This window comes from Tyto alba, unplaced genomic scaffold (genome assembly GCF_018691265.1).
Source record: "Tyto alba isolate M040663 unplaced genomic scaffold, T.alba_DEE_v4.0 Super-Scaffold_41, whole genome shotgun sequence".
NCBI classification, from domain to species: Eukaryota; Metazoa; Chordata; class Aves; order Strigiformes; family Tytonidae; genus Tyto; species Tyto alba.
In genome coordinates, this window is record NW_024881317.1 from 23,773,143 (window position 1) to 23,798,553 (window position 25,411).

The following is a 25,411-nucleotide window of genomic DNA, read 5'->3' on the forward strand; positions in this document are numbered from 1 at the left end:
CCTCAGTAGCCAAAGTTTCTGAACTATCCCAAGGCAACATTACCCAGAGTTTTTTTTTCTTCTGGTGTTCCAGGAGGTTCCCATTCCGGTACCACTGGTAGCTGGGGGCTGGGACCCCCATGGCAGCACACTGCAGCTGTAGCGGCTTCCCCACTTCCACCCTCTGCTCAGTGGGGTTGAGGACGATGACTGGTTCTCCTTGCCAGAGCCGAGGGGGCAGTCCTGTGAAGTAGTGACACAGAATTGGTGCTCCCTCCGCAAGGATGGAAAACAACGGTCATTTCTTTTCCCCTGTATAAGACCCTGTGCATACTGCCAGAAAAGCGAGCTTTTTCCACCTGCACCAAGAGATGCTGTCCCACAGGACAGCTGCAGCTGCCATGTCACCACTGCATCTTTCTGCTTTGGAAGCAGGGAATCCTTGAGAGCAACACTCGCAACAGTAAATGACACACACCAAAGCCCTGCCTCAGCCTTTCCAAACGGGATGCTTGCCCTTTCCGGCCTAGGGCACAGTCAACATGCTGAGGGCAACCACGCCCAGAGTTATTTTATTTTTTGCTCAGTTTGGAAATAGCCAGATTGCTTCTTCCAGTCCCTCTGCCCAACATAAATGGGCAAACACACAGTGTACCTCTGGGAAACCCATGGCGAGTGATCAGCAGGAGGAGCGGGTACATACAGCCAGGGTTATTGGGACCATGACAGGGACCTGAACCATCCAGAGGATGGATGCAGAGGTCTGGCCTAGGCCTGCAGGCTCACGTCTCTGGAGCAATCCTTCTGTAGTGTGATTTGCAAGCTGGGAAGACACACTGCCCTGAGAACTGCACAGCATCACTGTCACAAGGGTAGGCAAAGCATAAAATATAGAAAAGCTAGAAGACACGCTCGTACCTCTGGCGACACACTGGTGGACCTCCACCTTTACCCAGTCAGAGAAGATGGCATTTCTGTAGTGGTCATTGATTCTGCAGGTGTAGAGTTGGGTCTGCTGTGCAGTGACGGGCAAGTCTTGCTTGGTGGCACCAGGAATCTGGCGGCAGACAGACTAAAGGGAAAACACAGGCGGTGGGCAGTGAGTCCCCCCTCACTGCTGGTAGTAGAAGGCACCGGAAAGCCCCTTGTAAGAGCAGGAAAGCTGGGAATTCCTGGTTTCCTCCCCACCTCCAGCCACAGGGATGCTGAAGGAGATTTCCCGTTGCGTGTCCCTCCCCAGCATCTGCAGAAGCCCTTGGCATGCACATGCATCCTATCCCTCCTCTCCTTCTGGCCTCCTGGCTCCCACCAGGTCTGCTCGCAGGGGGCCAGCTCCATCACTGTGGGCAGGGACCCCCCCTGGTGCCATACCCAGGGCCCCCTCTGCTCCCGTCGCTACCTGGTGCTGACAAAACCACTGGTACTGCAGCGACGTGCGCCCCTCAGCTCTGCACCGCAGGGTGAAGGAGTATCCCACGGGGACGGAGACGGAGACTGGCTGCTCGGTGATCACAATGGCTGCGGAGAAACGGGACGTGGGGAAGGTGGAAACAGCTGGGCAGGCGCGACCCAGGGGTTCGCTCCCACTCAGCGGCTGGGCACCCCAGGCTGCAAGAGGGGGCCCCCGCCCCAGGAGGAAGGGAGGTTTGGAAAAAAACAGGGATGCCCGGCCTCCCGTGCCCCTCGGATACCCCGGGGCTTTCCAGGTGGTCCCTTGGGGCCCCAGCGCACGGGCCGAGGCGCTTTTTTTGAGCTGCAGGGCAAGCGGGATGCTCCAGGCCGAGCTGCCCCGCGGCTCCCGGGCGGCCGCTCACCTTCCTGCATCGCTCCACCGGCGGGTCCTCCCCGGCCCCAGCGGCCGCCGGCCGGGCCCGCGGCGGCTCCTCTCCCGGGGCAGCAGCGGCAGCAGCAGCAGCAGCACCTGAGGCGGGTGGGACGGCAGCGCCCGGAGCTCGGGTGGGCGGCTCGGGGCCGCCCGGCGGGGCCGCTCAGCCGGCGCGGCGGCGGGCTGGCGCGGCGGCCTGTGGGCCGGGCCGGGGCCCCAGCGGCCTTCCCGCCCGCCCCCCCCACCCACCCCGCGCGGGGCCGGGCCGCGGCCCGCCACTCACCTGCCGCCCGCGGACGGGCCCCGTGGGGGCCCCGCGCTTCCGCGCCGCCGGGCCCGCCCCGCTCCGCTCCCACAGCCCCACAGCTGGGCGGCGCCGGGGCTGCCCCTCGGCCCGGCCCGGAGCGCTGCGGAGCGGCGTGGGGGGGTGTAACCGCCTCTCGCTCGGGGACCGAGGCTGCCCGTACCGCCCTTGCCCACGCGTGTCCTCACCCCATCCCCACGGGGGTGTGTGTCGTGTCGTTGTCCGTCCTGTCCCGCCCCCCCCCCCCCCCCCCCCCGCGGTGTACCTGCCCACATCCCCACGGGTGTCCTCATGTCCTCACCCCCCATCCTCACAGCTGTCCTCCCCGCGGGGGTGTCCTCCCCTCGCCCCCACCGGCGTCTCTTACCCTCTTCCCCACCACCACCCTCGCTCTCATCCCCCACAGGCGGTCTCGCCCCACTCCCCACGCCTGCCCCTCACCTCTCTCCCGGGGGCCGCAGCCCCGAGACTCATGATGGAGCCACAGCTCTGCCGCCTCCGCTCCGCCGGGCAGGCAGAAACCCCGCCGGGCTGCTTCCTCCGAGAAATCCCCACGGCCGCGCCGGGGATCACGAGGGCCCCGGGGGACGTGGCGCTGGGCCAGCCCGCCCGGAGGTTGCACAAGCCCATCCGGGACTGGGCAGAACTGGGATGGCCGGGGGCAGCCGGCTCCCACGGGCGAAACGACGTGGCGAGTGAGCGTGGGGGCGCGTTACTGCTGCGCTGTGACTTCAGTTTATGAAATCTGGGCAAGTAAGGTCAGGCTCGTCAAAACAAAATTCATCGTCTTTCAAGGGACGGGAGGATCAAGTGGGAAAGAAGCTGAATGGAGAGGGTGGAGAGTGGCCGGGGAGTGACTGGTTGTCATTCCCAAAGAACTCTGAAGTGACTGGGCAGGGAATGTGACACAACACGAGTGGGGATGAGGCAGCTCTGGGCTCAGGATTTGAGGGGCCCCACTGAGAGGATCCCAGCCCGAGGGCAGACAAATTCCCACCAGGCTGGCTGCTCCCCAAGGCAACAGTCACGGGCAGCAGGTCCCCATGGTGCCAGGAGCGATGGGGACCAGGACTTCAGCATGAGGGGGACCGTGGACCGTCTGGAGAAGCAGCTGTGAGAGAGTCTTGCTCCCCTGCTGATATTTCTGCCCCCTGGGCTGCATCAGTGGCTGACGGAGGAAAAGCGAGGCCATCAGGGATGTCTCTCCCAAGTGCCTTCAGTGGCTGTGTGGAAGGGTGCAGGCAGGTCTCTGGGACGGTGGAGAGAAGCAGTTGTTGCTGAGAGCAGTCACGGATCAACAACTTCAGGTTCCCTAGGGAACCCAGGGCAGACCTGAGCCGTGCCGTAGGGTCAGAGGGACTAAGCAAGGTTGAGGGATGCACCTCTTGTTGCTGACTTTCTCTTCTAAGGGATGGTGAAGAAGACAGTAGAAAAAAAACAAACCCAACACAATTGGTGGGTGGAAGAGGGATTTTCTCCCTCCATGTCCTTTCCTCTGTGCAGGATGGGACAGTCACGCTGTGCTCCCGCAAAGATAGGAAAACGTGCTACACCCTATCCATCCAATATGATCCAGAGCAATCCCTGCTCCTACAGGGACTGGTCCTTTCCTTTCCTGGATACAGGGAAGGTGATGCTTAGCATAGACTTGTAGGACTGTTCTTTGTGCTCATCTCCTCAGCTGTCTCTGAGATCACACAGACTCTCCCTTTCCTTAATTTCCAGAGGGTCCAACCAAGCATTTGGAAATGCACCCTTGCAGTTTTCAAATAAACCTATTAGTGGGTTGCAAATGAAGGTTCTGTCTGAGTATGTACCAGTAGTTCCGTGTCGTGCCTGTGATGCAGAGTTCTTATAAATGCAGTGCAGGTAGCTAATAAAGATGATCATTAAATTAACCCCAGCACTTTCTTGGAGCTAAAGATGACAATTCTGGTTGACGCAGCATCTCTTCAGGCAGCTGGAGTTTGCTGTGCTCTCTCTGGGCTTCAGGGAGAGCATCTGTGCTGGGTTTGTGTGAGACAGCATCCTCCATCAAATACCTAGACAAAAAGTCCATCTTGCTTGTCCTCTGTAAGACCCCTGCCCTGGCACAGTCTGCATGAATATTTGGTGAAGAACCAGGGGTGAGAGCTTGTTGATATCATGGTGTAGAGAATGAAGAAGCCTGTGATTTTAGAAAGGGAGGAACCTATGGGTATGCATGCAGGGTGGGAAAGGGAAGGATATATTGTGTGACTCTTGCTGTGAGTCAGCGCTGGATTTGCAGGCAGAGGAGGAAAGCTTTGCTAACAAGGATTGAAGCCTTGTGGCTGGCTGGCTTAGGCTTCAAAAACTAAATGGTGAGAGAGAGTGTGTTTCCAAATGGAGATGGGAGCAGAGGGCACTGTCACTCTCCGTGAACAAAATGACAGGAGAGCAGATGCTGTAAGAGGAAACTCTTGTCTCAGTAAGGTGACAGGCACCAGAACCAGTCAGAACCTGAAAGGGCAGAAAAAAATACATTCACCGTGCATCTGGGGGGAGGATCAAACCCCACAGCAGGCTTTGTCTCACCACTGTCGAGCTAAGCCTGCGCTCACCATCCAGGTTTCCCCCCGCTACAGGGGTGAGGCACAGAACCACAGTATTTTGAGTGTGGGAAGGGACCTCTGGAGGTCTCTGGTCCAGCCTCCCACTCGGAGCAGGACATTGATCAGTTGCTTGGCACCTCATCCCATCCACAGTTGACTGTCCCAGGAGGGAGATCGCCCACCTTTCTGGGACCCTGTTGTACTGTTCGATCTCCCTCACAGGGCAATTTCTTTTCCTAACATCTAATCAGAACTTTCCTCCTTGCCACTTGCATTTGTTGCCTCTCAGGCTATCACTCTGCACCTCTGGGAAGTGGCTGTCTCTGACTGGTCTGAACCCTCCCATGAGGTAGTTGAAGAAAGCGAGGAGGTCTCCATTTAGCCCTCCCCCTGAAGACTTAAACCCAGTTTCTCTCATCCTCTTCTTCTGTGCCATGTGCCTAAGCTCCCTTAATCATCTTGGTGGCCTTTACCTGACTCACTCTAGTATATCGCTGTCTTTCCTGTATTTGTGAGTCTGAAACCAGACACAGTTCCAGGCCTGGCACAGAGACTCGCCTATCCTGAACACTCTTCTCAAGATGGTCTGGGCTCTTTTCTGTCTGATCAACACTCCAGAAGATAGGGCTCATAGTGACGGGATGGTAAAACAACATGTAATTCATGTTCTGGGACTTGAATTCAGGTTTCCTGAAGCTATGGGACCTGAAAGTTCTCCTCCTTTCAGAGAAAGAGGTGGGAACAGGTGAATGCCACCTTGGGTCCTCCCAGCCTCCTGCCTTCCACGTTTGGGCAGCAGCCAGGGCACAATGAAGGGTGTGAGATGGGGGCACACACAGAGTGGATATTCTTTTGTAGCTTGGAGACTTCTTGAACAAAAGGTAGTATCTTTGTCCTGATTAAACCTCAAGAGATTTTCCTTCCACAGATTTGTCCTGTGAGGTTTCTTAACCCTCACTGGCATTGAGCAGCCACAGCAACATGCAGAAGCAGCTTAATGCCAAGGTGAGGGAGGAAGCATCTCCCTTTTACTGATTTTACCTCCTGCTCATTTCACTTGATGCCCCTGGTCTTGTTCTCCCTGTCCCTCACAGCTGTGTATACTTCATTCGTATGTACCTCCTTTGTTCCTTCCAGGCTGAAGAGTTCCAGTCTATGTAGTTATTAATGCAGGAGCTATTCTGGTGAGCTTGAGGTCTGTTTTTTTTTCAGGTCTACTGTATTCTGTTTGAGATGGATTATTCCTGAGTGACATTAGTCCACACAGAGCTCACTGCTGCCTATCAAAAATAAGTATTGTTATTTCCCCTATGGATCATGTTACATCCATTTTATGCAATTTCATCTGATATTTTACTGCCAGGAGAAGGTGAGATCTTCAGTCAGCCCTCTGGGATCACCTTCTCTCCCTGTATTTCCTAGAACCACATTCAAACGTCTTCAGAGGTTCACCTCCTTTGCATTTGCCAAGACCAAGTAGCCTCTCTGGTATCACAGATCCAGCTATTTACATGCCTGATAATGTAATCACCTGCCACAGTGGCCTGCAAAAAAGCAAATAAACTCCAGTACCTATACCTGAGATGATAGAAGGCTCCTTCCAAAACATTTTTCAAATGCAAGTCTATCCCGAGATCTGAGCCGAGAAAAGCATTTCTCTGGGTCTTGTGTGGAGGAACTAAAAGTCTGATCGGGCCACTGTCAACCGACTGGATAAATCCAGATCTGGAGTGCTCAGGACCACATCATAACTACTGCAACCCCAAAAATCAAATTGCTGACCCAGTGTACACTACAGGTCAACAGGATCCAAGAAACTTTATATGAGAGTAAAATTCGCTTGGGGGTCCTGGCTTTGGATCTGGTGGCATCTGCAAGCACTGCTCTATTAGACGGCATGTCTGAATCTCCCACAGTCACCACCTCTCCCCGCAAACTTCTCCCCATATCCCTGGCCCGCAAATGTCACTGCCCTCTCATTTGCCCAGGCTTGAGCTTTTGCTGGGCTTGGCAATTCTCTTGGTGGATATCACTTTCTCCACATGCAGAGTTCTATCAACCTGATGTACACACTGTGTGTGCGTCCATGCACACCCCTGTGCCCGTGCATCCACGGTGCACACACTCTGTGTGTCTGTGCACGCCCATACCTGTATAGGTGGTGCACACACTGTCCATGCCCGTGAACTCCCCTGTGTCAGTCCCAATCCAAAATCACCTTCCAAATCACAGGGTTTTCTGGGGAAGAGGAAGCAGGGGTGTCCTGCACCAAGCGATCCCCAGAGCCCTGCTGCTTGCAGTTGCATTAGTTATCTCTCCTGGCCAGGGAAGATCAGCTCAAAGCCTGCTGTCTTTCTCGGTCTGGAGGTCTCTACCATCCTCTTCCCACTTCTGCAGCAGCCACTGCTGTGCAGTCATGAGCAGACAGCCGATGCACAGCAAATCTGCTCCATCCATCAATCCCGTGCTGGAGAGATGTGGTGCCACCAGCGACGTGCCTGCGGCGCACGATACAACAGCTTGACAGGCAAGACAAAGGTGGAACAAGAATAAATTCCATTTTATTACGTGTTATGTTTTCATTTGGTATTAAATCACTGCTGGTAATGGTTCGTGACATGTACCAAGCTTTTATAGCCCTCTTTTGTGCTGTCCTTTTCATGGAGACCAAATAAATGCCATCACAGACCTCCCGGGCGGCCCAGGATAAAAACCAGGCTGCCAAGGCGTGAGATGCTCCTGAGAGCGACGCGAGGGCACGGCTGCTGTGACCGCACAGAGCGGTGCCAGTGCCCGGGGCGGGGGCCTTGTGCCTGTGGGAAATCGGGGTGTGTGTGTGTGTGTGTGTGTGTGTGTGTTTTAGCTGATCCTGCCACATCTTCGAGGTGTGAGAAATCCCCTGAGTGGAGGTGTGTGTGTGTGTGTGTGTGGGGGGGTGGTTATGATAAAAAAATATGATAATAAAGTGCGCTTTCTGCCGAAAAGATGGACTCGAGCAGGCCGTGAGGGGAGGAGGAGGCCGCCAGGGCCCGCTTTTTTGGGGAGGCCGGGCCGCAGCCGTCGCGTCACGTCTCCGCCGCCGCGACTGACAGCGACATGTGCGGGGGGGGGGGGGGGGGGGGGGGGGGGCGGCTATAAATGCCGGCGGTGACTGACAGGGCGGGCAGCGGCGGCGGGGCCGGGGCCGGGGCCGGGGCCGGGGCCGGGGCCGGGGCCGGGGCAGCCGCCATGGGCTCGCCCCGCCGGGCGCTCTCCGGGCGGGACGGGGGCAGCGTCGAAGGGGCGGAGGAGGCCGAGAACGCGGCCTGGGCCTCCCGGCCTGACCGGCGCAGCTACCTGCTGAGCATCCGGCCTCGGAACAGGTGAGGGCGGCCGGGCCCGGGGGAAGGGGCCGGCGCGGCGGGGAGGGGGTGTCCCGCTGCCCGGCTGCTGCCGTGGGTGCGCGGTGCCGCCAGGCCCCGGGGGGGGGGGGACACGCGGCCTGCAGGAGACATCGCAAAGCCGAGGTGGCGGGGCAGGCTGTGTGGAGGTGAAGCGGGGCGAGGGCAGCCTGGTGGTGCCCCAAGCTGTACGGGTGCCCCAGAGGTGACGGCCGAGCTGGACGCAGCGCGCCCGCCTGGGCCTTTCCCTCCCCGCACAGCTTCAGGGCGGCAAACCAAGCAACAGCTTGGGCTGTCCCAAACAACTTGCTTGCTGCAAGCCAGCCCCTCGCTTCCCAGAAAAGAGCTGTGTTTTTTGGCGGTTGTTGCTGGGGCCCGGGATTGTCAGCGTTGCGCACCGTTTTATAGCAGGGCAGGTGTGTTAAGGCGATCGCCTTGCGGTGAAATCCTGACGGACACAAGCTGCTGTGTCTCCAGTTGAGCTGGAGTACAGGGTACTGTGCTGACCTTCCTGCCTTCGTTGTAGCGAAGCTGCTTCTGTTATCGACACCAGACGCTGAGCAAGGGGGCCTGCTGCCTGTGTACCTTATCTTGTTGCCGAAAAGGTATTTCTACAATGTAGATACGGGCTGAGCAGCGATGAGAACAGCATTCCTGGGTCAGAAATGGCCTTAGGCAGGGGGTCTGTGGTAGCAGTAAGGCTTTGTTCACACTGGAGAAGGTATGATAAGCACGTTGTTAACTGAGACTGACTGAGGTTAGCAAATACAAAAATACAAGGCAACGTGCCAGCAAAGTCAAAGGTGTCAGTGATTGTGTTAGTCGTTCAAAATAAAGCCTATAAATTACTTTGGATTCGCTAGGAATGCTCTTCAGTCTATAAGCTCTTGAAATGAGTGTGCCTCTTTCCTGTTGATGATTTATAAATTATCCATTTCCAGCATGTCAGGCATTGATGCCTCAAAGAATCAGAGATTCGTAAAAATAAATACAGGACCAAAAGAGATAAACATGCTGCCTGGAAGTCAGACGTTAAAACTGGGGTAATGCCAAAGTTAAGTTGCCTTAATTCAGTTCCTTTGTGCTTCTATCATACTGTGCCATCTAATTGCAGTCTGTCTGCATGCTATGGCATCTTCAGTACCAACAAACGTCTGTGCAGCATCCACAACCAGTCTGTGACCTCAGACCACAGCATGCAAAGGAAATCTGTAATAGAGTCCAATGACTGTGTTCTGCAGGTTGTAAGGAGAGGGAGCCTTTAATAAATAAGATGTCGAGATGTTTTGTTTGCCTACAGCTTGACTTTTATCTCCCCCCCCCCCCCCCCCCCCCCCCGAGTATGTTCACATTGCCGCTTGAATCAGTTTAACCATAAAGGAGGGATCATCAGTTCTGCAAGCAATGTGTCTGGTGTTCCCAGTTAGCTTCACCAAATCCCTGAAATTTTTCTCAACGCTGCTGACAGAGGCACAGAGTGATGTAGCGCTCCCATGCAGTGAGCCTGGTGTCTTCTGTCGGGGTCAATGCTGCGGCTCAGACATGGTAAATCCAGCCTGTGTCTGCAAATCTGAGTCTTGAACACCTTGAACTTGTTAGGCTAGTGCTGCAGGTGGGTGTGCCCGAGTTCCCATCTGTGGGAGCCAAATGCTTTTGCAGGCGAAGGGACACTGTACTTGCCACGCTTAAATCAGCAGCTCATTTGATTTCCACAAATCATCCAGTTCTTTCAACCCACTTACGTACTTGGCCATCAGAGCCTATGGCAAGGCAGTTTCATTTTGCCTGTTCACTTCAGTGGCTGCCCCTTCTGTTGTAACAAGCAGTGACTAAATCTTTGCTAGATAGCAAAACTGAACTTTCCCTGTGTTCACAACGTCTTTTGGTCATCTTCCATGGCTCCTCCATGAATTAGGGAGGAATGATGTAAAAGTCTCGTTCCCTGCACAGCCCTGAGAGTGCCTACAAGTGCTGAAGACTAGAGCCAGGATGTGTGGAAATTGTGTTGTTGACTGTGATGCAGGGCAAGGGCTTGAATGAAGTGGGGCTTTTTGTCCTGTAATTAAATAATGTATCATAACAATTCTGGAAAGCAAGTGAGTGGAATGGTGTAGCAAGAAGACTTTCAGAAAGCAATTATGAGTGTAATTAAATCCAGGAACATCTGGAGAGCTTGCCTGGGAGAACTTGAAAAGCAAGATGAGTGACATGCCTAATGGCAGATAACATTCAGCAGTTCTCTTTAATGCAGAATGTATTTGAATTTGGTGGGTTTGGAGCTAACAAAAGTATGGGGTAAGTGATGGAGAAACAGAATTGCGGTGGGAGGCTGCTGTGGTGGTGAAAGCAAAAATGGATATTCTGATAGGAAGAAAGTGTGGTTTTTTTCAGGGTTCTCTGTTGCTGTCTATGTATGTATTCATATAGCGTGTTTAACTGAAATATTTGCCTGCTCTCTTCACCCATCCTTAAAGCAGTAGAAAGTGTAGTGACATGGCAGAGGTACTTACAGACATGGAAATATCTTTACAAAAAGAAACTGAAATTAGGAATGCCTGCTTCTGGGGTGACTCGTGGGTGTGCTTCACCTATATGCTTGCATTCATGAACCATGTAGAGAGCAGTCTGGATCGTCTTACTTGGTCTCCCTAATCCTATAGCAGGAAAGGGATGTTGTGTAAATTGAAGGATACTGATTTGAAAACTGGCACATGCTTTTTCTGTTTTTTAACTTGTAGATTTTGTCAGAGGTGGTGCTGCAGGGGCCAAAAGAATAGAGGTGTTAAAAATGGCTGTAGAGATAACATCATCCCTTCATTAAACAGAGTATTCAGGATATTTACTTTTTGTGCTCTCAGGAATTGGTCTGTAGGACGAATCTTTCCTTGTAGCCGATAGCTCAGTGACAAGAGATTACTGGCTTTCCTTTGCTGGTCTTTGAGCATACCTGATAATGGACCATGTGGAGAACAGCTTATGGTCACGGTGACTTGCTCTCTGCCCTGGCAGCTGACAGGACTTTTTTATTTTGTGACAGCTTTTTTTTTTTTTTTTTTTTTTTTAAAAAAAAAAAAAAAAAAGCCCCTCTCATGTCTGAAAGCATTTGACTATATTTACTTCACAAAGTGAGAGGAAAAGCTGTCAGTCCTGTCCAGGGTCTGCCTCAGCTGCATTTGTGGGCCATAGCTTCAAGACATTTCTTTAGCTATCCTTTTTGTAAGAGCTGTCTGAGTCTGGAGGATGTCTTGTGCAGAGAGATGCAATTTTGTGTAAAAACTTCATGTGAGTCCTAGGCAAACTCCTTTGTTGGAAGTGATCTGCACCTCTTGTTTAATGCAGATGTCTGCTCCTCGGTCTCATTACAGCATTGCCTCCTTGCTTAAATATCTTTCTACTGTCATAGCTTCATCATATGCAGATATTTATAGAGTATAGTGACATTGCCTCTGATCTTTTCTTGGACAGCTGTCTCTGGTTGTGGTGGCAGTTGAGCTCAGGAGAGTGCCTTGCCACCTGGCTTTTTCTGGCTAGAAACCATTCCCAATCTTGTACCTCTTTGCACATAATATCAAGTGAAGGTGAAAGATCAGTTACTATAGTAAAATGAGCTGAAAACTCAGGAGTGTTTAGTTCCTGAAAAGCACATTTAGCTTTTTTAGTTCAGAGGAGTTCCCTCTTCAGGAGTTGGTCACCTGTAACTTCTTACAGGACCTTGCTTTTGACAAGTGGTGGGAATCCCTGGTAAGAATCCAGCTGTAGCATCTGGGGGAATTCAGTCCGTTTGTCTTGTCAGATGGAAGTGTCCCAAACTCAGAAAGGAGGGACACCCAGTGCCTGCTGGAAAGGCAAAAGTAAAGGCATCAACAGATTAATGTCCAGCCCATAGGATCTCTAGGATAGAGGCATCTTTTTCCTATTGGTGTAATTATCTGCATAGGGATGCTTTGTCTTGCATGGGGCATCTTGGCAGTTGTGCACAGTGAATAATAATCCCAAACCATATTTCTCACCCCCCCTTCTAAAGCCTCCTGTCCCTATCTCCTAGAAACTCAAGCAGATCTCAGTATGTAGGCTGATGAGCTGAAAACCTACGCTGGAAGATCAAGATGTAGAGCTGGACAAACAGTGCCCTTCAGGACCACTGTTGAAATACGGAATATATCACATGTGTAATCTTTTCTCTTCTCTGGAAGCCTCATAAATGGAGATATTTCCCATGCCTGGAATTCCATCTGATTGCGTGGAGGGGAGAGCGTGGTCTCCTCTGAACAAGACACCTCTTGTGTCACAGCAGAGGCAGTTTCCAGGAGATGAAATTAAAGCTTGCTCTATCCTCACACTCTGTTTCAGTGAGGGGAGGAGGGTCTTGGGTGAATGAGGCTGTTATTTTACACTTCACAGCAACACCTGGTCCAAGAAGAAGAAGGCAGAAGAGCTGTTACGAGCAACTATATTTCCACCTTGCTTCTTTTATAACCCACAGCCACAAAAATCTTCTATGCACAATGAGTTACTGGGAAGATGTCAGCTTTCCTGGGCATCTCATTGTCCAGTATTTGCTTTGTTTTGTTTTGTTCTTTCTCATTCCTTTGTCTTTCAACTAGCTACCAGTTTAATTTGAACCATAAAGGCAGCAATAATTCAGAATTAAAATACACAGATCTGAGCCATCTTCAGAATGTTACAGAGACTGATACAGGAACATGTAACTTAATTTATTGCTTTCCACCTTCTCTGTTAATGAAATCTAGCTCTAAATGGTTGCATGCAAGCCTGTGTTCATCTCGGCTCAAAGTAAATTACTTGCAGAAAAATGCCATATTTCTCCAGCTCTGACATCGATTCGTTCCATGACCTTGACAAGCAAAGACTCAATACATCCGTTTTCCAGTCTGTAAAATAACAATGTGTCTTGTACAGCTCCATAGCACTCACAGCTGCTTTATCACAGGATTGCTGATAATTACTACCATGGTATATGAAACAAACACACTTGTTCTGTGTGTGCATAAAGTGCTTGATAAGAAACAGGACACATGGCAGGAAAAAAAGCCGTAAGCATAACCATATGTACATGAAAGCTTCATTGTTGGCTTTTAAATGTTGAAAATGGTTTGTCACTGACAGCTGAGAAGACATTTGGAGTGGCTTGTATTTGTCTCAAGTAGTATTAACCTTGGAGGCAGAGAAGTTCATATGAAATCTTATACTTGGAAGTCTGCATGTGCAAAACATGCCCAATAATGTCACGGGTCAGAGTGCCAGCAAGAGGGAGCATCTGTAGGTGGTTGCCAGGGCCATCCCTCTGTCCTGCTCCCAGGATGGATGGGCTGCCTGGTTCTCAGTGGGGTCTTCTGAGGAGCTTTTGTGCAACACTGTTTCGGTCAAAACATAACTCCGAGGTCTCAGCTTTGCTGTCATTGACATGTTTTGCTGTTTACTTGCTGCACTGGACAGCTTGTGTGGCTCAATTTTCATGCTGTGGAGGAGCACTGAAATATATTAATGACTGTTGCAGCTCAAGCAGATCAAGTGCACGTACTTACTTGTACATGTGAAGATGGAGCCACTGTGAAGCCTACTGCAGGGTCTCCTGAGCTCTTGCTGACTTCCATATGAGGACGTGAGCTGGAAGGAGAGCGAGTTCTTTATCTTGGGGAGAAGAAATACAGAAAGAGGAGAATTTAATGCAGTGATTGCATGAGAGGGTTAGAAAAGGTGCTGGACATATAATCTATATAATCTGTTTTTAAAGCAATTAACTTTTCAGTGCCAGTGGGGTGATGCACCAGCCTAGGCCATCAACTTGAGCAATATCTTTAGTGATTAAAAAAAGTGACTGGTTTTGACAGTTCTGCCTCCTGCCCTTGCAGCAACACTGAGATTTGGCAAGTGCATGAAAAATGGGGCAGACTGTCTTTGCTTCTGAAGTAAATTATGAACAGTTGAAGGGCTAAAACCTTTAAGAGGATAATAATTGTCCAAAGGAGTTTGAAAGCATCTGATAAAACAGAATTTAAAGAAGAACTGATGCTGGTACAAGGTACATAGTAGACGGTATAATTCTGTGGTCCAGTGCAACAGCAGTTAATAACCAACCATGTATTTTCAGGGCTAGCTTTTAACAAGCTGCTCTTCACTTCATAGATGCAAGGTGCCTGGGGAGGCTTTCCTTCCACTGATGCTGGATGTGCCTGGAACAGACCTCTCTGAGCTCCTCTTCTCCATTAGAGAGAAACGAGTACCTTTAGGCCTTGATTCACCCATTTTCGACTTGTTCCTCAGGATAAGATAAGCATTTGCTTTCATCCACTAACTGTAATGGCCCCAAGCTTGCTCAGGGGAGACACATCCACTGCTGATGCTGCATTTCCTGAGCAGAGTCCTGTACTATGTGCACTAACAAGTCTCTGGGGAGCTGAGAACACAGCCCAGTCCCAGAGAGTATCAGACTAGGCACGCTGGGGCATCTGTCGTGCCTTGCTCAGGAGTCCCACCTTTCGAAGTGGGTAAATTTGGTTGAGAGTCTGATGTAGTGACGCTGTCACAGCTCTGTGCGGGTATGCTGTGAATGTAATTAAAATGAAGTGAAACACCAGCTGCCTGCAGGCAGGGCTGTTCTGGCTGAAGCATTCAGAATTTGATCTTGCTCTCTATGGGCTTAAATCTCTAGTCTGAAAAGCAAATTTTACTGGGTGCCTTAGCATATTGAGGTTAAACTTTACTTAATACGTTGATCTTTGTGGTGATGGCCTTTTTCTTTTAATAATATCAAGGATCCTCAAGAGACCATCAGTCCAGTATTCAGCATTGCATTTCAGGATGTGCAGTGAATAAAACCCAGGTTGTGTGCTCAACGCTGGGAATTAAAAAAAAGTACTGACAGTGCTCACTGTTTGATCATGTTCATGAGCACAAGGGGTTCGTGCCACAGGCACCCTTTATTCTGACTCCTGCTATTTGAGTGATTTTCTTTACATCTAAGCCAAGACACCTTCCTGCCTGTTTTATGCAAGAAAGCATGATTAAACCCACACTTCTGCCTATACTAGCATTCTTCAGCAAGTGTTTTAGGATCTTCCCTCCCTGACTCCTCAAATGATGCCCAGGTCCTTAGTATTCCTGGAGGCTAGAAGGATGTTTTAATCTTGCGGTGGTATGCAAAATGTTTTTGGGTTCATCTACTGTTGGAAAAGCTGGTATTTGAGACTGTTTAAGCTCATGAGTTGTGCTTCCGTCTAGACAGAACATCCTGGGGGCAGCCCAGAGCACAGGGACACGGCGCATCCGTGCTGCTGCCCCTGGGAATCACCTGGGGTGGCCGTGCTTGGGAAGGTTGTGAGGAGGAGGAAGCTTGATCCCCCGGGAGGTCAGGGCAGGATGAGAGCAGCTGGAGGTGCAATTTGAGCTCTCTAGGCTGTTGGAGTGGCTGGGAATGATGAGGACAAGGTGACTCGCTGGTCAGTAAGGCAGGTAATGCAAAGGCATGCCTCGCAGAGCTGGAAAGGACATGGGGCTCAAAAGGATGCCCCAGGTGGTGGGACTCAGCTGGAAGGACAGAGTTCCTCTGTCTGATTTCTCCCACGGGCCAGCACAGGCTGATCCTCAGCCTTGTTACGGTTAGTGTTTGATTTTTGCAGCTGGGTAAACGCCCGCTCTGCTCATCATCTGGCTGCGTGAACAGCACTTGGCAATGAGGAAGGATCAGGATCATGTGGCTGGGGGCGGAGAGGGTGAAGCTACTGCCAAAAGGGCAAGTGTCACCCGTGTTTGTTTGGTTAAAGTTACTCCTGAGCGGCCGTGTAAAACTTCTGTCTTTCCTCTCCTGATCTGAAGGAGAGGAGTCAGTGATCTCTTCAGAGTGCTGTGGTTTTTTTTTTTTTTTTTCCAGTGAAAACGTGCAATTATTTGTGTAGTATCAGGCCTTCAAGCTGAACTACTTTTTTTACTTATTCATATGGAGGTTCTGCCTCCACAGGTGGAAGTGCTTTATGGTTGGCAGGAGCAGTTGTCAGAGAGCCTCTGTGATCATTTTTATGAAGTCCTGCTGACTTCTATGCAGCTGGGACTTGCACAGAGCCCAGATATGGTCACTGGGGTAGGAGACCTGAAGAGGTGCACCTTTCTTGGTTCTTCATGCTGTCTTCTGTAGCATCATAAAGCACTGAAGTTTGGTTTTTCAGTGGTGGTCTTCAGTGCACAAGGCTGAGAAGGTTTGATCTGTCTGAACATACTGATGTGGGAGTCTGACTTCTTATATCCCAAAGGGGATGTCTACACTGCAGTTACTTCTGAGGCCGTATGGTGAGATTGTTGCATAGGCATAACTAACAGGTATCTCAGTGCGATTAAATCACTAAGTTTGTACTGTTGACTGGCTCATTACTTAGTTTTAGGCTTTTGATTGCCATGTGGGTGAGCTCAGGGTCTGGGGAACTGCTCCTGACTGCTGCGGGTCAATGCTGAGAGGTTATTTCCTACAGCCTGCAAGGGGCTGCCACCACAATATGTCAATGTGGTCTTTTGGCTAGGACATGAGTCCTTGAAGACACTCCTTTGGGAGAGCTGATGGCCACTGGTAAGTAGCTCATCTGGGGGTTCCTTCCGTAGGACCTGGGTATTTGATATTTTTTTTTTTTTCCTACCTGATTTGGTTAATGTTATAACATGTTCCTGCAAAGAAAGCAAAACTTGTAGATTCTTGTAAAGTCTACTACTTTTACTTTATTTTAATTTTTTGCCAGACCTTAGTGATTTGGTTGGCAAGCTGGAAAGCGGTGTATAGTGACGAGAGAGTTTTCAGCTTCTCCAAAGAGCGAGCTGTCCTTGGAAGCACAGAGGGTGACCAGCTCAGGCCACCTGCTTGCCGGCAGAGAAGTGGGCTTGCAACGGTCTGTACTCCTGCCTGCCGTTTAATCGAACATCTCCCCGGGTGGAGTTGCCTGCTTTGAGCACAGCGCTGCGGATGGTGCATGGAAGGCTCAGGTGCTGCTTCTTGGAAACCTACTTGTATAAATGTCCTTACACTTATTCTCTGCGGTTAACGACCATTTCATTTTTACAGCCTTTGATTTCAATTGACAATGTGGCTTGCTCATCCTGGCAGTCAGCCTGAGTAAGGCAGCTGTACCTTCTTTTAATAGGAACTCTGACCTGTGCAAAACGACTCATCATTAATACATCTCTGTAACGGTATTTCCGCTCCTTTCCATGCTTCTCTGTCTAATGGTTTTTATGCTGTTTTTTGCTTAGCTTATCAAGCAGCAGATTCTCTCCCTCCAGTTTAGGAAGGTAAAACTATGTTGCATTAAACTGCTCTGACCAAACACTTTGCTGAATCTGACTGCACATGATTAATCTGTAATGCTTTGGTACTAATTAATTAGTAGAGAGCCCTGCAGTGATCTAACAGCCTTATTCTGCATGATTGCATCCCTAATACTTGCTTGAACTACAGGCAGCAAAGTGAATGTTCTTTGTAATTCCTGTGTTAAGGTGCGAGAAATATTCTTCTGTCTTAGCTAAAGGATGGATGTTCAGCTACTTCTTGATATTAAAGTGAGACTTCCATACAGAGACATTAAAAATCAGATGTGCCTGCCCTGAGACTTTCAAAGAAGAAATTTTCTTCTCCCCCTGCCATCCTGTGTTTCATTGTGAAGATCCTCATTCATTTGGACTCTGCTCTGAAATGCACTTGTATGGTTGTACTTTGCCTTTGGCAAAATAACACATTTGGAAATCAGTTGGCATTACTGGTTTGCTGCAGAAGCAGGCAGAGGAATGGCTGTGGAGGGGAAAGGCCTCTCCAGAACATCCCTATAGGTATGGGAGTGCTAATCAAAAAGTCAGGAAAAAATCCTGATGAAGAGGAATACACTTCTCAAATCTCTTCCTGCCTTTGTATGGAAATCCCTCTTTAATGTAAAAGGCTACTGAATTGCTGGTGTCCTCTTCCTAGGCTCCAGGGCTTTTTCTGCAACAAAGATGCAGCTTCAGGAAGGCCTGGAGGAAGAGCGGCTGCTGCTTCTATCAGATTTCTTGCTCTGAATTACTGGTTTAGAAAGCAGTTTGAATTGGACAAGTCTGTTGCAGCCAGAGTGAGTCAGCTGAGAGCCCCACAGTGCTGCAGTCCCTAAACCCCCCCTCTGACTAACACAATGGTTTATTTGAAAGATTGAATAGACCTTCCAGGGCTTCCTGCTGAGTGTATATTGGGCAAGTCTCCTCTGATTCACCTGCCATGCTTGTGGAGCCACCAGCTTCTGGTGATGCTGCTTTCCTAAACCATTCAGTAGCCTTTGCTGTATTTCACCTGACTGTGGGATTTGCACTGAACGGACCAGACTTATTCCTGGTGCTGCCTGCTGATACTGGTGGCATGGTATTGGGATTAAACTTGGTCCTGAGTGTCACTATGTGTGTGTGCATCACTCTTTTAAAGATGCTGATCGGGTTGCTCTCCTTCTGGGGTATGAAATGTTCACTGATGCTTGGGAAGTTCCTTATGTGGATCTAAAAGGCATTTACTGGTCTAGGGCTGGGGATCTGTATTGAAGGGGCTATCGAAACCCCACCAGTAACTGCTTTGGTACTGGATTGTCTGCCTTGCTGTTTGGAAATGGGAGTTTTTTCTCCCGGGGTTGGAGTGTAGAAAGGTTTCTCTGGTATGAAACAGCTGTTGGCTCCCACAGGCCTTTCCTGGCCCTGTAGTTGTATGAACAGTTGCTTGCCAGGACCAGTCTCCTGGGGACTGTCGATTTCCACAGAAAAGAGTCTGAGCTGTGGCATCTGTTTTTATCCCATCCCACACGTGTGTTTGAATATAGACAGTGCTTATAACCCTCATTCAGTAGATGAATCAAATATGTAACAGCCCTAGCTGCCCCTGTCCCGTACCCTTACTCAACACAAAGTGCCTGGGAGCTGGGTGAGACTCCCGCTGCATCCCAGTTGGTTATTACTCAGGAATTCTTCTCCCTGCATCTTTTACAAACCCATTCTAGCAGGAAGCCAGGGTGAAAATCATAGCACTGTAGCCTCCAGGTAAGTCTTCTGGGTGGATGAAGCAGGCAGTTGCCGTGGCTGGAGCTATCCTGGCACCTTCAGCCATGCGTGCAGTTCAGTCCCTGCTGCAGAGCCTGTCAGTGCACCTGACCTTGTTGGGTTCATGCTAAGTGTGGGTTTTTTTTTTTTTTTGTTTTTCCTGAAGAAGTCTGCTTTCTCAGCAGGTAGAGCATGAGTAGCAGCAGTACCAGCATCCTGCCTGCAAGCGGGGGGGCTGCTTGTGAGGCCAGGGTCCTCCTCATGGAGCCCTCACCGTGTTCTATGAGCCCTTCTGCTCATGGTGGACCTGTGTCAGGAAAGGTTTGGGGGTTTGTTCCACCTCTTGCATGTCTCTAGAACCTGATCGCTTTTTTAAGGAATGTCTTTCACTGCTGAAAATTATATAAGTAGAGCTGCCAGCTACTGGTTCTCTTACAATATTTGCCATTTCTCCTAAGATCCTTGCTCTCGAGACCTTGGGGTGCTCTCTCCTAGTGTAAACGTGCAGGGTTTTAATTGTAGAGGGAAAAATGAAAGAAGCAGCTCTTCCCTTCTGTGAGCCCCAGAGCACTATCCGAATGAAGATGCAACTTGGAATGAAATAATTTTCCTTTATTTAAGAAAGCCCAGATCTTCTCGGGCCTCTCTTGGTGATGCTCCAACAGGGTTGGCAGTGCTGTGTGAATGCAGTTTGCTATCATTGAATAGTGCTTAAATGAGCGGAGAATCTAAGTTCCATTTTGAGCCTCACAAATCGCGCTATTTGGATAATTCTGGGTGTTCCAGCCTAAACTTCAAGGTCAGTGCCCGAGACCATTGAGTATGTAGTGTGAGTGCCTGCCTGTAGCGGCAAGAGGTTAGAGGGAATGGGTGTCAGCTTCACATTTAATTCCTGATGTCAGAAGGCCACAAGCCAGGCTCTAGATCTCCTTCAGTGAGCTGTCCCCACAGCAGGCAGCTTTTCTTAATTCAAAGCTTTCAAAGAGGGCTGTTGTGTTTGGGAGACGTGTTTGGTTGGCACTTGGCCTGAAATTACATACGAAGTCTTCATAAAGAAAGAAATCCCGGTGAGCAGAACAACATTTGAAGCACTGATGGTGCAGTACTGGGAATGTGAAGTGGATTTTGTTAGGGTCTTGCTTTGATCAAAGAGATGTTCTGGTGTAATCAAGAACTAAAATTCATTACCCTGATAGCCATAAGGGCTAAGACAAAGGGAATGTCTCCCAAACGACACTTTAAATTGACAGTCATTTTAGAAGTGAAAAAACAGTCAAATACCCTGACACTGGACTGGACAGGTGAAGGACATAGTGTAGAGATGATGGGAGGGAAGGAGCACTTTTACAAGAAGAACACAGGCTTCTGAGTTGAGGTAGAAAGTGGACCCTTTGATTTTTCTAGTACTTTGATCTCTAAGAAATGCTTCTTGAATCTTCCAGGAGCACCTTCTGCGCAATCATTTCTCAGCTGACGGAGGAAACCCAGCCACTATTTGAAACCACTATCAAATCCCGTTCTGTGTCCGAGGACTCTGATGCTAAATTCACGTGCATAGTGACAGGTAACAGTGTCTTCAGTTAATAACCTGGTCCTGCCTCACTTGCTGGACTTGTGCTGATTAAACTCTAGAGCAAGTGACAACAAGGCAACATGTTAACAAGGCCACTATCGTCAGACTGCCATGTAAAGATTCAGCACTTGCATGATGATATCAGCTTTAATTTAAGGGGGGGGGGGAGGGTGGGGGAGAAACACATGACATTGTAAAGAGGCAAAGGCATAACCTAACATCTCAAATAAGGAAAATTAAAGACCGGAAAATGAAATATGCTGGTTATTGCTTGGGCCAGCTACATTTTATTGTATTACTCTCTGATGCCTCTCTAATCCTGAACTCCATAACTCAGGAATGTACAGTTTTGAAGACTAAGGCTATCATATTGGAGCCAGTTCTGGCTCTCTTTGCTGGCTGTAAATGGTTAGAGTGCAGCTGCATTTGAGTCAGTGATGAACTTGTGTGTCTATCAACATCTGAAATAAAAGCTGGTTTCTGCCCAATGAGCTAAAATCTAACTTTGGGCAGGAAGGGGTTAGGCTAAGTAAGAGGAGGATGAGACTGAAAAAGAGGGCTGGTACTAAGGCATTGTGATGATGTGGCACCGCAGGCATTGGTGTAAAGGCAAGTGGCTCCTTCACTGGTGAGCTTTTGTCCTTTAAATATAGATTCTAAACTCTTTTTTCCGTATTATGTAGTTGTGTACGACTCTGATCCTTCCTGATGTTGTGCATGCTAGTTATTCTGACAGGTTACTCAGTGAGAGACATAAAACACGATTGTAAGTTTTGGAAGGAGGAGGGTATCTCCAGTGAACCTCTTAGTCACAAGCACTAAGACTTTCCTAACATTTAGTAAATCTGATTTACCATTAGAGACATGTTGTGAATAAGCTGTGCACGAGGAAACACGGACTGAGCCCTTTTGAGAGCTCCTGGTTTTGAATTCTTGGCTCTTCTCTTATGGATTCACTTGTTTCGCAAGTCTGACTTTCTGAACTCTCAGGGGTACAACTGATATATTGATTTTATTGATGGTTCATTTCAGTGGACCATTTCCTGCTTCTAGGGCAAAAGTGGGCTGCTAGGGAGATGCCTCCAAACCATGCCCTTCAGTGATTCATTAGAAGGGCTTTCCCAATTAAAGTCTTCTAGAAGCAAAAGCTTGACATACTGTGCAGTAGCATGGAACCCACCATTTTGCAAGCCATGAGTGTTAGGAAATCCTGAGTTATGGCAGATACAATTTTCTCTTCCACCTCCCTTTGCGTGAAGGTGTAGAAGTGCTGCAGATCCACAGCATGGCTGCTTACTGCAAGGACATGTGATAGCACTGCTCTCCCTTTCAGGATTTCTTGCCCCTTAGCCCTGCCTTCTTTCACTAACTTAAATCTTCATCAGCTGTACCATGAGGTTGACAGTTCTCTCTAACAAACTTAATCTCTTCCAGAGTCCAGGTGATATCATCATCTCCACATGGGCTCTGTCAAAGTGAGGTGCATTTGTGCAGCTGAGCTCTAGTTCACCGTGAGACTAGAGGGGTGGCAGAGTGGGCAGTGCTCTGCATGGGTGATACCCAGCATGCTCAGTTTCCTCAAGAGGAATGGGGAAGAGATTCTTCAGTCACCCCCACCAAGGAGGCCTTGTAAATGCAGTGTTCGTGTTCTTCCCAGCATCTCACCTGGAAAAGCTAGAGAAGCTCTTGAAACTCTTCACTGTATATTGTGCAGGAGACATGCTGCCAAGGAATAACCTTCTCTGTTTGTACTGAAATTGAAGTATCAACATCTGAAGACAGATCTGGTCTCTGTACAGTCTGTAGCCCTTCCTGCAGTCCATCCTTGCTCTTGGTAGGCAGGACGCTGCCTTCCGATTTTGAATGACCTGCCGGTGCTGTGTAGCACAACCTGGGGTATTACACCAAGTTGAAAACTTGACCTGATATTGGGCTTATTTTCTGTTTAATCGAAGGAAACTGTCAAATGAGCATCTTCAGCATGTAGCCTATTGTAGTATTTTCGTACCTGGTAAACTGGATTGGGGGATGTCTTTATGCACTTAAATTAATCAACCTACAAAATTAGGAATTTTCATGGAAATGTCATTAAAAGCAGCCTGAGCCACCTATACCATATGGTCATCTTTTGCATGCAGTCCTGTGGACTGCTTTAGGAGCTCAGGATCTCTTTGCAAGAGAGGCACAAGATGGAAAGCAAACTCTTGACTGCAGAGTCTGCTCAGTAGTTCAGATATGTCCCCCTGCCATGATGTTGACATTCAGCTGGGAGACATTACGAGGAGAGAGGAAGTGGTGGTTGCATCCCTGGCTGGTGACCAGAGTGGAGCCAGCTCAGTCCCACCGCTGTGGCTGGAGTCCAGGGACACTTTGGTTCATAGACTTGCAGGAGGCAAAGGGCAGACCGTCAGCTGCTCCTGTTTTGACTCCCAAGCCTCAAATATGGACACATGACCTACAATAACATCTTACTATTTTTTTTGCTGCTTCTTGTCCAATAGTGAGAGTTACAAGGTAGTCTCACATCTGAATACCAGTGACTTGCTGGGCATGGCCTAGGAAGGCAGCAAGTGAAGAAGAGCCAGTCTCCAAAACATGCTGGGTGGTGCAGGCGAGTTAAAAAGCAAGTCAGGCAGGGGCAGACTTCCCGATGCTCTTAGGTGGGTGCACAAACCCTCCTTTCTTCCTGTAACCTAGTTCTGCCTGCTACTGGTGTCCCTAGTATATCTGATTTGATTGTTTTGGGTCAAATCCTGCATCATTTATGGCATGTTTTCTTTTATAGACAAAATTAGCTCATCCTTTGTTCTCTGAGACGTGGAGGAGGGAACGAGAACATTTCCATTTACTGTGCAGTTCCTTACAGAGCAGAGCGCACCCCGCTTCTCTGCACCAAGCGTTTTCCTTGGCGGGTCTGTCTGAACCTCAGGATCTCCAGGGACATCACAGATCCTACCCAGTGAGCAGATATTGGGCTCCTCAGAGAGTGCCCGTATTGGAAGTGCTACTACAAGGATTTTACAACTTTTCAGTCATTGCTGTGTAACATTGGCTGGGAAGGAGAGTTCTCGGCTGATGAGATGTGGGGACTTTGATGAAGGGGCCTGGATCCCCGACTGCTCGTTAGGGAATGAGGCCAGCTGGGAAGGGTGATGAGTGGATCTAGCCAAGACCATCATCTGTCAGTACCACATATTGCCTGCTGTAATACAGCACCATTTCAGCCCTTCTCAGGCAGGTTTAACCCCTCTGACCTGGCTGCCCAAATCATCAGCTGAGGAGCACGGTGACATCGCTCCATTTAGGGGTCAGTGCTTGTGCTGAAGAAGTGTCCAGCCTGGTACCTCTCCCATGCTATGCAGGTGCTCGCTCAATGTTGGCATCTGCACTGTGTTGAGTAGCATGTCCCCCGAGGGGATGGGACCAAAGCAGCATGCCCAGAAACAGTCTGGTTTTATTGTAGGGCTGTGGAGGGGAAAGGGCCCTGCCCATGGCTTGGGAAAGAGAGTTGGGGTGAGATGAATAGACAGTGACGTGCTTAGTGGATGCTTATTAAGCATGAAGGAGTTCAGCTGATTGTATCCCTGGTGGTCCTCTTAGAGAAATGCTTAAAGGATGAGAGTGAAGTGCTTGGATGAGGGATGTCTGGAGAAATGCAGGGGCTGTAAGAGGGATGGATGGGTGGGCTTGGGGATGGGGTAGTGAGTACAAGATCAGAGAACGGGCTGGTGGGAGATGAGGATGCCTGGGTTTAGGGCAGCCAGGTCAAGAGAGGGATGGAGAATGAGCACTGCTTGCAGGCTGGTGGCATGGGGAGCTACTGCTCTTAGTGACTGTCTGTCCCTCCTTTTAGCATTACTGGAAGCGTCCTTGTCTTCAGGTGATGGGGAAGTTTAAATCCATAAAGCCAGAAAGGATGAGATCTTACCATGACTTTCCCTCCCCAAACTGCATCCACATAGCTGATGTAAAGCAGAAACAGAAAATGGCAGAGATTATGTGTCATTTTCCTAAATGCTTTTCACCTTCCCAAGTTTCAGCACACTAACTCCCCTCAACCCCTGCCCCAGAATGTCAAAAAAAGTTGCTTTAAACAGAGTTTCTCTGGGTAGTTTTTGGATATCTATTGCAAGAACTGTTTTGGATAATGACACCAAAGCTTTGAAGACTTCTCAGACTTTAACAGCTTTCAGCAAAAAGAATGTTTGATCTAAATCTGGCAATCTCCATGAAGAAAAAAAAAAAAAAATCCTTGCTCAGAGAAAGTCTCCTGGGTCCTGCAGTAGCTGGCCATCACGCTGGAGCAATGCTGCTGCAAGACACGCTTCCCAAAAAAATTCTGCTGGGCTCAGAGATGTGAAACGGATGTGTGCTCTCCTCTCCAGGAACACCCGGCACCGCTCTGTCTGCAACTGCAGGGCAATGGCTGGTGGACACAGGGGACCAGCTGCTGGCAAATCCCTGTCGGCACCAGCTGCACGGCGGGGGTCTGCAGGAGTGACAGGTTTTGGAAGGGCAAGTGCCTGATTTATGAATGGCTGCTCTGTCTTGCAATGCGCTTAGGCTAAGCGTGGGCATCCGGCACCCTGCAGCATGACGATGCCTGCTGATGGAGCCCTTGGCTCAGCCACCCAGGCCTGCCGGCAGCCCTGACGCTGGCCTGTTGCAGCAGCTGGGCAAGCTACGGATGTTGAGGTTGCAGGGGATGTGCCAGGAGTGATGCCTGCCCTC

The 25,411-nt window shown here is 49.6% G+C and overlaps 2 protein-coding genes across 8 annotated transcripts in view; one reads left to right on the forward strand and one right to left on the reverse strand.

Moving 5' to 3' along the window:
- LOC104367396 (mucosa-associated lymphoid tissue lymphoma translocation protein 1-like) overlaps positions 1-2,654 on the reverse strand; it is a 29,371-nt gene extending 26,717 nt beyond the window's left edge. The window contains exons 1-5 of one of the 2 annotated variants that reach the window (XM_042804262.1): positions 2,550-2,654; positions 1,794-1,900; positions 1,379-1,497; positions 898-1,051; positions 44-222 (exon numbers count right to left, since the gene is read on the reverse strand). In XM_042804262.1, coding sequence (XP_042660196.1) covers positions 44-222; positions 898-1,051; positions 1,379-1,497; positions 1,794-1,803 — 462 coding nt within the window. In that variant the 5' untranslated portion in view covers positions 1,804-1,900; positions 2,550-2,654. Of the gene's footprint in view, positions 1-43; positions 223-897; positions 1,052-1,378; positions 1,498-1,793; positions 1,939-2,549 lie in introns of those variants that run through there. The other variant, XM_032990490.2, reaches the window with a different exon arrangement.
- Positions 2,655-7,882: 5,228 nt separating this feature from the next.
- ALPK3 (alpha kinase 3) overlaps positions 7,883-25,411 on the forward strand; it is a 34,588-nt gene continuing 17,059 nt past the window's right edge. Inside the window, exons 1-4 of one of the 6 annotated variants that reach the window (XM_042804248.1) lie at positions 7,955-8,043; positions 16,806-17,046; positions 17,314-17,352; positions 20,550-20,671. In XM_042804248.1, coding sequence (XP_042660182.1) covers positions 17,027-17,046; positions 17,314-17,352; positions 20,550-20,671 — 181 coding nt within the window. In that variant the 5' untranslated portion in view covers positions 7,955-8,043; positions 16,806-17,026. Of the gene's footprint in view, positions 8,044-16,805; positions 17,047-17,079; positions 17,254-17,313; positions 17,353-20,549; positions 20,672-25,411 lie in introns of those variants that run through there. The other 5 variants (XM_042804251.1, XM_042804249.1, XM_042804246.1 and 2 more) reach the window with 5 other exon arrangements.